This window comes from Marmota monax, unplaced genomic scaffold (assembly GCF_021218885.2).
Source record: "Marmota monax isolate L192 unplaced genomic scaffold, Marmota_monax_Labrador192_F-V1.1 WCK01_AAM20220418_F8-fsc00287, whole genome shotgun sequence".
NCBI classification, from domain to species: Eukaryota; Metazoa; Chordata; class Mammalia; order Rodentia; family Sciuridae; genus Marmota; species Marmota monax.
In genome coordinates, this window is record NW_026693334.1 from 254,294 (window position 1) to 269,356 (window position 15,063).

The 15,063-nt window shown below is 43.2% G+C and overlaps 1 protein-coding gene across 1 annotated transcript in view; it reads right to left on the reverse strand.

The window, feature by feature from the left end:
• Positions 1–15,063, reverse strand: part of Ctnnd2 (catenin delta 2) — an 818,473-nt gene that overhangs the window by 159,662 nt on the left and 643,748 nt on the right. The window contains 1 exon segment of the mRNA XM_058583219.1: positions 14,529–14,742. Within this exon segment, the coding sequence (XP_058439202.1) occupies positions 14,529–14,742 (214 nt within the window).

The following is a 15,063-nucleotide window of genomic DNA, read 5'->3' on the forward strand; positions in this document are numbered from 1 at the left end:
TCTCAAACATTCATGATCATAACCACCACCATAGGGTCTTGTTAAATGTGTAGAGTCCCAGAATATTATCACAGAGATCTGGGATTCAAATCTGCTCCCTGCCCACTCATCCTGTGTCCCAAGGATCTCTTTTGATTAGGAATACTGGGTGACTATGGACATAAAGCAGTCAGGTTTCAGAGGGAGAGGATGTTTCACAGATCAGCTATGTCTTTGAGCAAGGCTTTTACATCTGATCTCAGGGACCATCTGGAATATTCAGAGCAATAGCTGACATAGAAGCACAGAGGACAATGGTTGCAAGGACTGGTATTCAGGAATGTTTGTTTACTCCCTCTTGTTATACAAGAGATCAGAGAATGCTGTACTTCTCAGCGTAGGCACACTGGGAAGCAATAAGAGTGCAACCACAGGAAATAATGGAACATATAGGCTCTTAAAGCATCCCCACGCCATGCCCCGTGACTCAGTTAATAAAGAAGGTGTATAAAATTGACTTATCTGGCCATAAACGTCAGCAGGTTCATCTTACCGCAGATAAAGTTGCTTAACCTTAACTCTTTTAAAAATACTTTCTACCAAACTCCTGCTCACTGAGTGTAGACCATCTTGGTCTTCCGTCAGTGGGTTGTTCCCTAAGGAAGGGTGAGCTAGTGGCTGGAAGGGGTCTGGGTTCCTGAAGACTCAGTGGTGCTGAGCTCCATTGCTACCCTGAAGCACTCACCTCCAGACTTCATGTGTTGGAGGCAAAAACTCCCCTCTAGTCCAACAGGGCATTTGATGTGCTTTCTATTTCTTCAAGCAGAGCTTCATTCTAAGTAAATCTACCCTTTAAATCTCCTCGGCCTGCTTGATTTTTCTTCAGAGCTCTTGCACTCCCTAAAACTACTGATTTATTTGTCTGGGTTTATTACCTGTCTCATCCACCACAACACAAATGGCAGGATCTGAGTATTAAGACTGAAACCTTCTGAAATGGTTCTGTTAATGGATTATGAAATTCCACTTAGAGTCTTAATATAGTTCAGACATATGAACCAACCGAGACACCTGTCAGCTGTGATCCTTTTTTCTCTCTTCCTCTATCAGGCTTCCTGAAAAGCAGGTGCCATGATCTTGCCATTAAGAAAGAAGCCATAACCTAGGGAAGGCTGGCCTATGGCTAGCAGGTGCTGACTCTTTGCTCCTTGTATCCCAAGCATCTTAACCTCACTTCTGTAGAGCAAGCAGTCAGCAAATTGCTTAACGAATGAATGTATGAGATTCACAGCATACAGAGCTGCTTTGACCTCTTGGACTGAGGGTGGGGTGAACAGGAAATTAAATGATGTGGATTTTCTGATTTGATTAGACTTGATCTGGTTGGGGAGAGAATCAGGAATCAGAGTAATGCTGAGGATTGTGAGTTTTTGCCCTTCCTCTGCAGACGTAACTGGACTAGCTCCTATAGATAAATAGCTTTAAAATAGCTAAAAAGATGAGGGATAAGAACAGGCAAAAACCATACAAAGAATGTGCGAGCTACCAAGCTGGTTAGGAGATGACCTGTGGTCAAGTGGCAGATGCAGGACAAACACTTAACCCTCTCCCACTCAGGCATCCCTGGAATGGACAGCAATGTGCTAGTGGGAATGATTCTTCCCAGGTCGGATGTTTCCTTCCTGTGAATGGAGTACAAATAATGTAGCACCGGCCACTCCCAATCCTTCATCTGCTCTTCTCCTGAGAAGTGGAGACTTATCCAAGTCATCAGTGGGCTTGCCTTCCTTGGGCCAGCTTTGCCCTTCTTCCTTCTTGTGAATGAGTAGTCACAGGGAAGTTTGGTTCCCCTGGTCTCCATATGATGTGACCTGGCAGAGGAGGAGGGAGGCTGCCCTGGTCCAACTGCTGCCGGTTATGATGGAGAAGTCTGCCTAATTCTAGGAACTGTATGAGCAAACCTGCTTCTTTAACAGTCCTACACCCTGATCTTCAGCAGCAACAAGTTGACTGTGTGTCCTCCTCTTCATTTTATCAAAACTTGGTTGTGGGAGGAAAGGTGTGATGGAGGGTTCTGTACATTGTGGCCTGAAAGCCCACCATCTGCTTCTAGAGATAATGTTTAATTGATGCATAGCCACAGCCACTCATTTGTGTTTTCTCTATGCCTGCTTCCATCCAGGGTAGGTAGAGCTGAGTAGATAAAACAGACCCTACAGCTTACAAGCTCAAGTAATTTCTGTGTCTTTATGGAAAAAATAGCTTCCCTGTTGTAGAATCTGGAGGAATGCTCAAAAAGCACAGTGCATTTAGCACAATGCTTTTGGGAAAAGTAGAAGGCAGGCAGAACTCCGTCCTAGCCAACACTGCTGTCCCCACACACACTAGGAAGCAAAGAGCTCAACCTAAGCAGCAGGTTTAACAGTTAGAAACTCTACTAAGCCTTCCCCAAGAGATGCAGGGGATGAGCAGAGGGAAATGAATCACAGAAGGCCCCAGTACATGAGTAAAAAGGGTCTAGAGAGATGTGGGTCCCAGGGCCTGGAGAGGAGAAAGCTGATGGGGGCCGAGGATCGGGGAGCACAGGAGGTGACTAGTTGCACACACTCGGGCAGCATCAGGAGCCGTGTCCACCACATAGTTGGTTGAGGCTGATTCTGCAGCCTTTGTGAGGACAGGAATCCAACCAATTCCACGGAGGCAGGGGAAGCAGGTGCTGCTGTGTGCATCCCTGCTCTGCTCTCTGTCTTCAGGGTGGGGCAGCAGGCAGACCCCTCACTCTCCTCCAGTCTGCACCTCACCTCCTCTTCCAGCTTCCCAGGTCCAGGCTCTCGCAGAGCCCTTAGGCAAAGGGCCACAGCTTCTGTGCATCACTCAAATGGCTGAAATGCTGACAGACAGGCCCAGGAAAGGTGCTGCTTTCCGCATGCAGCCAGAGCTGCATTCAGCTTTTCTTCCCTGCTTGTGCCTGCTGACCAATATCAACCTCAGACTCCTCACCAGGCACAGAGACAAAGCCTTCCACAGTCTAGACAATAAATCTCCTTTCATATCTTTCATAGTGCTTCTGCCTCCATGGTCAAACCAGGGCCGATAGACCTGGGGACAAGGGATGAGAGTTGCTACCACTGCCAGCATATAACTGCTGCATGATGGCGATTGTGGCAACACCTACATTTGTCAACCACCATCACTTTTCTAGAGACATGCATAGATGATTCTCTTTTCAACTGGTAAATGGTTAATACCCAAATTAACCATCACCTGAAAAATTTCTCTTGATTTAGTTTAAATTCATGGATTATGGTCCTTTGGAGTCAGGTACTACCCAGTTGGCATCACATGACTGACTAAACTGAAGGAAAGTCTGTTTCCTCATCTTCCTCCAGACATTGTGGCCAGGAGAATACTAGTTCTTCCAAGATGCCTACATCCTAATCCTCAGTACCTGAAACTATGCTTTGTTCAGGACAACAGGCATTCTGCAGATGGCATCAAGTTACTGAGGTTATCCTGAAGAGTGTCCTGGTCTAACCCGATGGGTCCCGTTCATCATCCCACAGTGGTCAGAAGAAAATGTGCTGCAAAAGAATCATCAGAGATGCAGTGTTGGTGGCTTTGAAAAGAAAGGGGTCCCAAGAAAGGGAACATGGGCAGTTTCTAGAAGATAGAAAAGGCAAGGCAACAGATGTCCCCAGAGTCGTCATGCTATGGTATATATCTGGAGTGTCCCTAAGGGCATGTGTTGAAGGCATGAGTTCCACCTGTGGGGCTATTGAGATGGGAGCTTTAGGAGATAGGGCCTCATGAAACGTCACTGTGGGCATGTCCTTGAAGGGAAAACTGGGACTCTGCCCTTTCTTTCCTTCTGCTTCTGGCCTTCATGAGGTCAGCACTTTCCCTCTGGCATCTACTCCACATCATTGCCCTAAAAGCAATGCAATCAATTGTCCAAGAACTGTCATCTCTGAAACTCTGAGCCAAAATTAATCTCTCCTCATTCTAAGTTATTTATCTCAGGTATTTTGTCACAGTTATAGAAAGCTATTTAAGAATCCAGAAAGGAACAAGGCCCTGATGATACCTTGATTTTAGCCCAGAAAGACCTGTGTCAGGCTTCTGACTTCCAGAACTGCAAGGCAAAAGATGTGTCTTGTTTTAAGCTGCTGCATTTGTGGTGATTTGTTACAGGTCCAATTTGAGGCAGCCCTGGCCTGGACCTCTGACGGAACCCACCCAACAGAGGGATGAGAAACCTACTGGTTGAGATGGTGCACAACAGAAAAGTTGGGGAGGATGGCTTTTACATTTAGTTAACTTCAGAATTGTGGACTTTGAATTTGAACACATAATGGCAAGTGATATTGATTTTTCAACTTTAATTCCTTTGAACTTTAATGTTTTTGGACTTCAACATGAAAGGGGATTTAAACTTTGATTTTTAATTTCTCCTTGGGAATTTGATATTTGGTAGGGTCGGTATTAAAATTCAGGGCATCTCCACAGTGCTGCCATTTTGTTCCTGGAATGTCTCTCTTCATTTTCATCTTCGTGAGATGTGAGATTAAGCAACACCTTACTGCCGCACCACTAATGTGCTATGTTGGACCACATGGCTGGTTATTATTCTGGATACAAAATAAAACTGGAATTTAATTTTAAATCCTGTGAAAATAGCAACCCTGCAGTTGACTTATATAGTTTGCTCTTCTGACCCAATTCAGTGACTCTTCTGACCCAATTCAGTGATTCTTATGAATTCCAGGTAACTACCCGGCTCAAGTCCCCCAGAAGATGGAAGGGATGTTTTGATAAACTGCTTAGCTCCAGCTTGGGAGAAAGCAGCCATGCCTCTGGGTGATACAGAAGAGAGGGTAAGAAGACAGTCCACGCCATGTTCATGGGGAAAGGCTTCTCCCGGTTCCATGGCCCTTCCATGAAGGGTGTTCCACCCAGCTTCTCTTGAACTAGCAAGCGCCCTTGGCTTACCGGCCTAAAGTAATGCCTCTGACCTGGTTTCCATCAGCAAGAGGAGAGAATATTTAGTAATTTTTATGCTTTGTTTTATATGTCACTCTGTTCAGAACACACGCAGGGCAGGAGATGTTATTTATTAGGGATACAGTGGAATAAGTCAAAGAAAGGAAGATGTAATTCACAGATAAGAAATTTTACCACATCCCTGCAAGAGGCCCACAGACGGAGGTGAGCTGACTGGTGGAGATGACAGGGAAGCCAGTCCACCTAAATGCGCACAGAGGGGGCACTGCAGTATAGAGGCTGACCATCCAGGAAGAAGTCACACTCAGAGAAGACAGGGTACAGAAAGGAGAAGGGAGGCTACAGAGGGTCTAGAAATAAACAGCCTCTTGTTCTCTTCTCCTGTTGAAGTGCAAAGAAGAATGCTCAGCAGCCGGAAAAGTCCTGACCCCTCCTTTCAGGCCAGACAAATAAGCAAGACTAACAACACAGAAACGTTTCAAAAGAAGTTGGTCACACTGGGGAGAAATAAAAAGCTACCATGGATATCTGAGTCTTGGACAGGAGTTCTACTAATTAAGTCTGCACCGCAGACCCTGCTCCCCCTTAAGTAAAGCCTCACTTCACAGTTAATGAGCTTCACCAATGTGCACAGAGCTCAGACAAATCCCATTTTCTTCCTGTCTTAAAAATAAGTAGAAAATCCAAGAATCACCCTGCATTTACAGTATGCCCTCAAAATCAATGAGGAAGACCCTCATAAGAAACAGAAAAACTGATACTAGAGAACAGTGAGCTCATTCCTGTTACCTAGAACAACCAACCAACAACCATAGTTCTAAATAATATCTTCAGAGAGTGCATTGGTAACTTATATTCATAAACCAAAAATAGAGGCTATTAAAAAAACACACACACACACACAAGAGGTTCTTTCTTAGAATTAAAAAAGAAAGAGGATATCTTCCTGTGCCCCTGCCCTCACCAAAAAATTTTCATAGATTTGGGAAAATAAAGGCTGGAAATAAATGTTAGGTATGAGATAAATCACTCAGAAATTATGTGATAAAAAGACAAAGGGCTCCAAAGCATACAAGGAGATAAGGAGGAGGAATAATCCATGAGATTTACAATATGCCTTCTATTCCAGAAAGAGAGGAAAAGAAAAGGGAGACAGAGAAATGATCATTTTTTTAAAAGAACAATCTTCTAAACTACAGGAGGTAGAGGAGAGGAAGGTCTTCCTTGGAGTTATCCCTAGATATTTCAAACAAGGATATGTTTTAGACAAACACCAAATTAAAAAAGGACAGTTTTAGTGATTCTATGCCAGGGAATTTTTAAAAACACACACCCCTAAGATGTCTCTTCATCAGATGTCAGCAGTGAGTTTTAGAATATCAAGGATAAAATTAAATTATAGAAAATGTTTTTGGGAAGAATAATTTTTCTATCTAAAAATCTAGATCTGGCATGTATCAATCATGTGTGAGTTTAAGTGACATTTTCTGAATTTCATCTCCTGAGCACCCCTTTTTAGGAACTTGGAGAGTAAAGCAAGAGGGGGAGCAGTACTGGATCCAGGGGATGGGTGTTCCCCTAGAACAGTGGTTCTGGGAGGAGATATGTGGAGACAAGAGGGAAGCAATGATGGTGAAAATGGCATGAGTTGGGTTGGTGGCCAGGCCCCTTAATCAGGAGGAAAGAGACTCAGGTGTGGGAGGCAGACACTGCACTACACTTACTCTTGGGGAAGTAAAGCTCTCAAGGCCACTGGCTTTCAAACAAAATAAAACTTATCAAGTTTTATGGTTTAATAAAATCTTTTATTATGACTTGTAAAGCATTCTGAAATCATTAGTTGATCATTTCAAAATGTAGGTTGGATATTTCCTTATTTAGAGAGAGAAAAATTATATTAGTCAAGCCCAAAGACAAGCAGCCTTTCTCATCAAAGTTTATTGCTTAGGAGGATTTTGAGTAATGGTAGCACAAAATAGCCTCAACTGGATTTAAGTAAAGTTCTGATTGTCACCTCATAATAGTTATTGCACAGCAGGAAAATTATTTGTTTCAAAGCCTAAGAGGTAGAGGCAAGATCTCTTCTGCTGTGGATAGATATTGCAGTACAAACAAGCGGCTGTTTTATTCAGCATGTATGTTTATGCATTGAATTTAAACACGTATAAATAACTCAGTTTAGCATTTTATTATTGTTCACTTTTCCAAGAAATATTCAATAAATAATTTAAAGCTTTGCAATATAATTTCTTTCTTTAATTCTTCAATTATTTGTAATTTGGCATTCTTAAAACCTTACTTCTAGATCTACAGCTAAGTCTCATCTAAAAATTAGTTTATAAAAAAGACTGTCTAAAAATTATCACTAAACCCCATGCTTTTTAAATTTTGTATTCATATGAAACACATCGTTCCTTACAAATATCTAGGGAATACTTCAAAGGAGGATGTTGCTCTCCATCTCTCTGTAATTTTTTTTCCTACTAAGTCTGATGAAGAATTGCAAAAGAAGCAAAAGGTATAGTTGTTACACTTAAGTCACTGTTTTGTTTAATTCATACTTGGATCTTACTATGGTTAGAATATGAGATATAAGCTCAGGAGAAAATGTAGCAATGATGAAATGAAATTATTAGATTATGAGAACTGTTACCTAATCAGCGGATTAATCCATTGGTAGATTAATAATTTGAAAGGACTACTGTACCTGGTATCAACTGTAGGGTGTGGAGACACGCCTTTGGGGTTTATATTTTATCGCTGGAGCCTCACTTGCTTGCTCCCTGCTTTCTGGCTGCCATATGCTGCACAGTTTTTCTCCATCCCACCCTTCTGCCATGATGTTCATGATAATCATGATGCCATGATCAAATCAGATATCCATGGACTGAACCTCTGAACACCAAGAGCCAAAATGAACTTTTCCTCCTCTAAAGTGTTATATCAGTTATATTTTAGTCACAGTGATGGGAAGCTAACACAGAAATTAGTATTGAGATGTGGGATCCTTGGTTTGCCAACACCTGACCATGTAGTTCAAAAGCAATTGAAACTGGTTTGTGGGAGAAGTTTGGAAAAGCTTGGGAATGGAGGCTGGACATGCCTTAAAATGTTGTAAATAGAGTTTAATGGGTGATTCTGGTGAGAGCCCAGATGACCAAAATGACAATAGGAAAGCAAACATTAAGACTGTGCTCATGTTTCCGAGGCTAACAAGGATTTACTTGGGAATTGGACTGGAGACCAATTACATTCTGGCAAAGAACTTTTCTACATTTTGTCCATGTACTGAGACTTTCTGCAAAGCTGAACTTAAAGGTGATGGATTAATGAATTGGGCAGAGGAAATTTTAAGGCAGCCCAGCATTCAGGCAGTGACTTTGATATTGCTGAAAGCTTTTATCCAAATGCATTGTGAGAATTAAGAGCAAAAAGCAGAGAGGAAAGATTTGAAAAACTCCCAGTTTGAACAGATAAGAAGTGCATGTGGTGGCTGGGGTGTGGCTCAGCAGCAGAAAGCTTGCCTCCCACATGTGAGGCACTGGGTTTGATCCTCAGCACCACAGAAAAGTAAATAAACAAAATAAGGATACTGTGTCCACATATAACTAAAAATATTAAGAAAAAAAGAAGTGCATGTAAAATTGAGGCCAAACAAAGTGTGATTATTGAAAGATTTGACACCACTAAAGAGAAGCTAAGTACGATCTACATACTGTGGGGTCGGGCTCCAAATTCCTCAATAGGACACCCATAGCACAAAAGTTAATAACTAGAATCAACAAATGGGACTTACTCAAACTAAAAAGTTTTTTCTCAGCAAAAGATACAATAAGAGAGGTAAATAGACAGCCTACATCCTGGGAACAAATCTTTACTCCTCACACTTCAGATAGAGCCCTAATATCCAGAGTATACAAAGAACTCCAAAAATTAGACAATAAGAGAACAAACAACCCAATCAACAAATGGGCCAAGGACCTGAACAGACACTTCTCAGAGGAGGACATACAATCAATCAACAAGTACATGAAAAAATGCTCACCATCTCTAGCTGTCAGAGAAATGCAAATCAAAACCACCCTAAGATACCATCTCACTCCAGTTAGATTGGCAGCCATTATGAAGTCAAACAACAACAAGTGCTGGCGAGGATGTGGGGAAAAGGGTACACTTGTACATTGCTGGTGGGACTGCAAATTGGTGCAGCCAATTTGGAAAGCAGTATGGAGATTTCTTGGAAAGCTGGGAATGGAGCCACCATTTGACCCAGGTATTCCCCTTCTCGGTCTATTCCCTAAAGACCTAAAAAGAGCATGCTACAGGGACACTGCTACATTGATGTTCATAGCAGCACAATTCACAATAGCTAGACTGTGGAACCAACCTAGATGCCCTTCAATGGATGAATGGATAAAAAAAATGTGGCATTTATACACAATGGAGTATTACTCTGCATTAAAAAATGACAAAATCATAGAATTTACAGGGAAATGGATGGCATTAGAGCAGATTATGCTAAGTGAAGCTAGCCAATCCCTAAAAAACAAATGCCAAATGTCTTCTTTGATATAAGGAGAGTAACTAGGAACAGAGTAGGGAAGAAGAGCATGAAAAGAAGATTAACATTAAACAGGGATGAGAGGTGGGAGGGAAAGGGAGAGAGAAGGGAAAATGCATGGAAATGGAAGGAGACCCTCAGAGTTATACAAAAGTACATACAAGAGGAAGTGAGGGGAAGGGGAAAAATAATATAAGGGGGACAAACGAATGTCAGTAGAGGGAGCAGAGAGAGAAGAGGGGAGGGGAGGGGAGGGGAGGGGAGGGGGGATAGTAGAGGATAGGAAAGGCAGCAGAATACAACAGACACTAGTATGGCAATATGTAAATCAATGGATGTGTAACTGATGTAATTCTGCAATCTGTATATGGGGTAAAAATGGGAGCTCATAACCCACTTGAATCAAATTGTGAAATATGATATATCAAGAACTATGTAATGTTTTGAACAACCAACAATAAAAAATTAAAAAAAAAAAAAGAAGCTAAGTACTTTGCATAACAGCAACAGAAAAAATGCCCTGAGGGCAACTCAGGAATCAGCAAGATGATGCCTATTGAAGAGTCGAGGGTGTAGAAGTGAAAACTTGTTCCAGAGGCCAGGGGGAACCCTACCTACACAGGGGTGCCTAGGAAGTTGTTCCCCCAGGGTGCATTTCACTGTGCTCAGCTGCCCAGTCTATCAGAGGCCACTGCAGCTGTGGTCCAGAGTGGTATGGTTATTACTGGAGCTGGCAGCAGACATTGGCGTCATTCATGTGGTACTGGTTCTTCAGGAATGCAGAATGCCAGAGTTAGGGGGGTCCAGAACTTTCCATTGAGATTTCAAAGGAAGGCTTGGTGAGTCAGGTGAAGTGTAGCAGGGCTAGAGTCCCTGCAAGCAGGGGTCACTGAGAGTGACATGTGAGGCTATACAGGTGAAGCTGAAGTTGGGATGAAGACCCCCATATTAAGAGATGCCAGGAACGAGGAACATTTGCTGAGGTGCTGGCTGCTGACAGACACAGCATAAGAGAAAGACCATGTGGGCTGCAACTGGCAAGGATCAAATAGGAGCTGCCCAACCCTCTGGGATCACATCTTGCCGGCATATGCTCCAGATGCCCAAGGTGGACAGACAGGACCTGTTGCCTGGCTAGATTTCAGTTTTGCTTTGGTCCCATGTTTTCTTTACTTCCCCCTAATTCTCCCTTTTATGAATGGAAATGTTTACTCTGTGCCATTATATATTGTATATATGTTAAGTTTCTTTTGATCTTGACAGGGGCTCAGAGCCAAGAGTTGACCTTAAGTCTCAGAGGAGGCTTTGGACTTAGACTTTTAGATGTTGCTCAAACGTTTAAGCTTCTGGGGATTCTTGTAAATGGACTCAGTGGATTTTGCACTGTGAGATGGCATGAGCTTTAGGGGGCCAGGGGCAGAATGCTCTGAGGTGTCACCCCAAAGGTCGGGAGACAATGTGGCAATGATGAGAGGTGAAATGATCAGATTCTGAGAGCTATAACCTCATCAGTGAATGGATACATTTGATGGGTTAATAATTTGGAAGGACTACTGTACCAGGTAATATCCACAGGCAGCAGGGTGTGGCTGGAGGAATAGGTCAGTGGCAGGTGCCTTGGGGGTTTTATCTTGTCCCTGGTGCCTCACTTGCTCACTCTGTGCTTCCTTGCTGCTATGAGGTAAGGAATGTTCCTCTGCCACAAGGTTCTGCCTCCTCTCAGGCCCAAAGCAATGGAAATGGCCAACCATGGGCTGAGCCTCTGAAACTATGAGCCAACATAAACTTTTCCTCTCCTCTAAGTTGTTATTTTCAGTATCTTGGTTACAGTAATGAAAGATGACTAACACAGATACGTAATCTAATTCTCAAAAGGATTTGTGGCTGCTCCTTGAGGCTAAAAAAGATGAGTGAGTCTCTCTCCTCTTACACTGTACTCTACCCTTCACAGCCGTGTCCTCCTTTGCTGCTCATCTGGTAACTCTAAAACGTAGACATGGTTGTCAGGGATGTCTCTGCACATTAGCAGCCAGCAAGGCACAGGTGCTGACCATTCACAGCAGAGTCCAATCACAGCAGCGGGTGCTGACCTAAGCATCAGTGCCCCTTCAATAGCACCTGAAGCCTGCAGATCTCCAAGATCATTCGAGAAATGAATAACTTAGGAACAATGGGGTGCCTGTACCCACACAGGAAGGCTTACCATGCTACAGAGTCCAGCACACTTGGCCAGAGACACAAGTCTGGAGGAGAAGGACTGCAAAGAAAATGAAGGAGAAAAGAAACGCAGGCTTTGAAGACCTGGATGTTAAACCAGGTTTTCTGGAATAAAATATCTGGTTCTCAAAGCTCTGCAGGAACTAGCAGGATCCCACTTCATAGCCAATTTGCAGATGACCATGAGCTGCAGCTGAGGATGAAACTGACCTTGCAGGCTCTCTGTGGTGAGGCCATTTGCCTTGTTTGCCTTCTGCTTCAGCAGTGGGTCCAGCTTCCGCTAGACTTGCACACTGATGTGACATTGACGTGGATGTCAGCAGGGTCCTGCAGGTTCCCAGGCGTCCTTGGAACGCTGTGGCTCCTTCTGCATTGGAAGGTCCTCCAGGTTTCTCTTCCTGTCTCCTGCACTGGAGGCACAGCCAGGCCATGGTAGTCACCGTTTTCAACAACATCCATGAAACTCCAGATACGATGAACTGCAGCTTGTCAAAATGTTGTGACAACATGTTTATCTTTGAGAAACAAATTCCTGCCTGAAGTTCAGCTGAGCACAGTAAATCCCAGCCTCTGGAAAGGCAGAGACACCTGCTGAAGGAGCAACCACTGTCACTCTCCGTCAGTCTGGCTGTCACCGTGGACAGCATTTCTTCTAGGAGGTGCAGTGGAGAGAGCCTTGGTCACCAGCACATGCTGATGAAATAACAATGGGTCATGACATGACCACGGGGACCAATCTTTGTTCTTCTCAGAAGAAGGAGAATAAGAGGTGAAAGTCCCCTCTCTGAATATCAAGTGCCTGCCTGCTTCCGACGCCTGTTTCACCAGGAGAGGAAACTTCCTGACATTTGGGAAAGGTCTGTTTGCCTTTGAGGTTATGTTCCTTTGATGTTTTCAAATGGGGCTCACGTAGATATTTTTGATGTTGCCCTGGTCGAAAATGGGTGACCTCTAGGATCTGTCAGAAGCAGTCAAGAAAGCAGTGATGTAGCTGTCCTCTGTTCCTTTATAGCCACCTCAAGTGACAGCAGTGGCATAGGGCATTCTGTTCTGAAGTGTGTCATGTGACAAGAGAGCACACTTTTTTCTTTTAAGCCATCAATCCCTCAATCATGCCAAGTTTTCACATGTGACAGTTTCTTTGGCAATGAGATGAGCTCTGGTGGTAGTGATCTGGGTGCAGTGGTTCTGGACCATGGTTTTGTATAGCAATCCCAGATTTTGTTAGATCCATTTTTTTTCAAAGCATGCAACATGCCCCAGGGGTGGGTCCACGGAAGGCCTTCTTCTGGACCTTAGCACTCGTGGCTTTGTGCACCCGGGTGAAGGGCTCAGCACAGAGGCAGTGTGCTTCACCGCACGCACTGAGTCCTTCCTTTCTCCACAGCTATCTCCAGCTTCAATACAACCCATGCAAAGAGGGACGGGTGTTCATGGCCACAACAACAGGGAGTGTTTCCAGTGGAACAGCACACCTCAAATCTATCCCGGACATCACGAGGTGTGCATGGTGGTACTTTTGCACCTCCTAACCCAGGTTACTTTAGTGTGAAACACTATTTTTACAGCACTACAACCCATAGCAATGATTCTTTTCCCCTACAAAGACAATTTTCTACTTACGGAAAGAAAATAGAAAAAGAAAAGAAAACTAATTTGGTTCTAATTCAGCTAAAAAGTGAGAAAGAGATGTGACAATCATCTTAAAGAATGAAAATTCAAGAAAATATATTGAAGCTGGCAGTCTTGACCCAAGACTGAATAAATCTTTATGATTCTCTGGGTTGAGTAGTATATTTTCTTTAATAAACAAATTTGCAGCTGTTTCATCAGCACAGATATGAGGAAATTTTAGAGTGGAGACAGAAGGTGAGTGAGGGATTACAGAGGATTAGAAGATTTTTTTGGAGTGTCAACTTTAAAGTCCATTTGCCAAATACTTGCTTCTAGGGATATGCTAATGAAGCTGAAACCAAACATCACCCAGAACAGCAGTGAGCACAGTCAAGAAGAGGAAGCATTAGGCAATGTGGATCCCACACAGGGGCCACCTATGTCATAGCATTCCAGCAGGTAAATCTCATACTTAAAAAGCAGGGGAGGATTGCTAATGGCCAAGGTTTGCTATGTTAACACATATTCTAAGAAAGGTGCATGCTGAATGTCTGTGTATTCTCATTAAGCCCTCAAGAGGCTATGAGTACCTGGTTTATAAAACCCACAGTTCTACAATCACGGGAGGCTTTCTTTCATGTCAACGTTTGAAAAACTCCTTAATGTGTAGTCATATAACCTTGGGACTTTGAATAGGCATAAATACATAACTCGATAAATAAAGTGCTAATAAGTATGATAAGCTCTCTACTATTAACCAGCCTATAAACCAGACTGCACACTTATTACCAATAACTCAGGAGCCCTGTCCTTCTATCAGTTATTCTTCATGTAATTCAAATGATGGCCTGTGGTATTGTAAGATGCTCCACTGCTTATAAATCAACTGAAGAGGGCTGAAATAAGACCACAGAATTTTAGGGAGGGCTACATTTACTGGCTTCTACTGATTTAACACGATCAATCCAGGCGTGTGGCAATGGCTACTACATTATTCACGTGTCGGCTCATTTGAAAACAGAAACTGAGACGGCCCATGTTATGAGCACTCTGAGAAGCCCAGAACCACAACATTGGCTTTGCACTCTTAATATATGGCTGGGTAATGGAGAATCTGCCTTGAGATCCAGTGTAATGACCGAGTAGCGATGCTAACCTGTGACCAACTCCCGGATCTCCAGGTCCGTAGTCTTGCGGAGTAACCTCACCAGTGCGGGGATGCCACCGCAGTTTTTCAGGGCGATTTTGTTATCATCATTGGCCTTTCCATACACCAAGTTCCTCAGGGCGCCGCAGGCACTGCGGTGGACTTCCGTCATCCGGTGATCCAGCAGGTCCACCAGGAGCTGTATGCCCCCTTGTCTCCTTATCTGAAAGAGCAGAGGACATGACTTTCACCTCAGTGAGCACAGTTTCACTACCTAAAGCAAAACATGTTTTTTTTTTTATATGAAGAATCTGCTACAATTAATTGCACTGAACTGAATTAAGACATGCAAAGGGAAAAGAAAGCCATTAAGTGTTCCCTGATTTTATTGCCTGTACTTGCTTTAATATCCTCCCAATAAAAATTTAAATGTATTTCTTTCAAGCTATAGAATTTTGGAAAGGTGATTTTCACTTTAGAATGGGTGTCTCAGACATTTCTCTCTAAAAATATGCCACACATTCACGGCATGAAGCAGATGGAG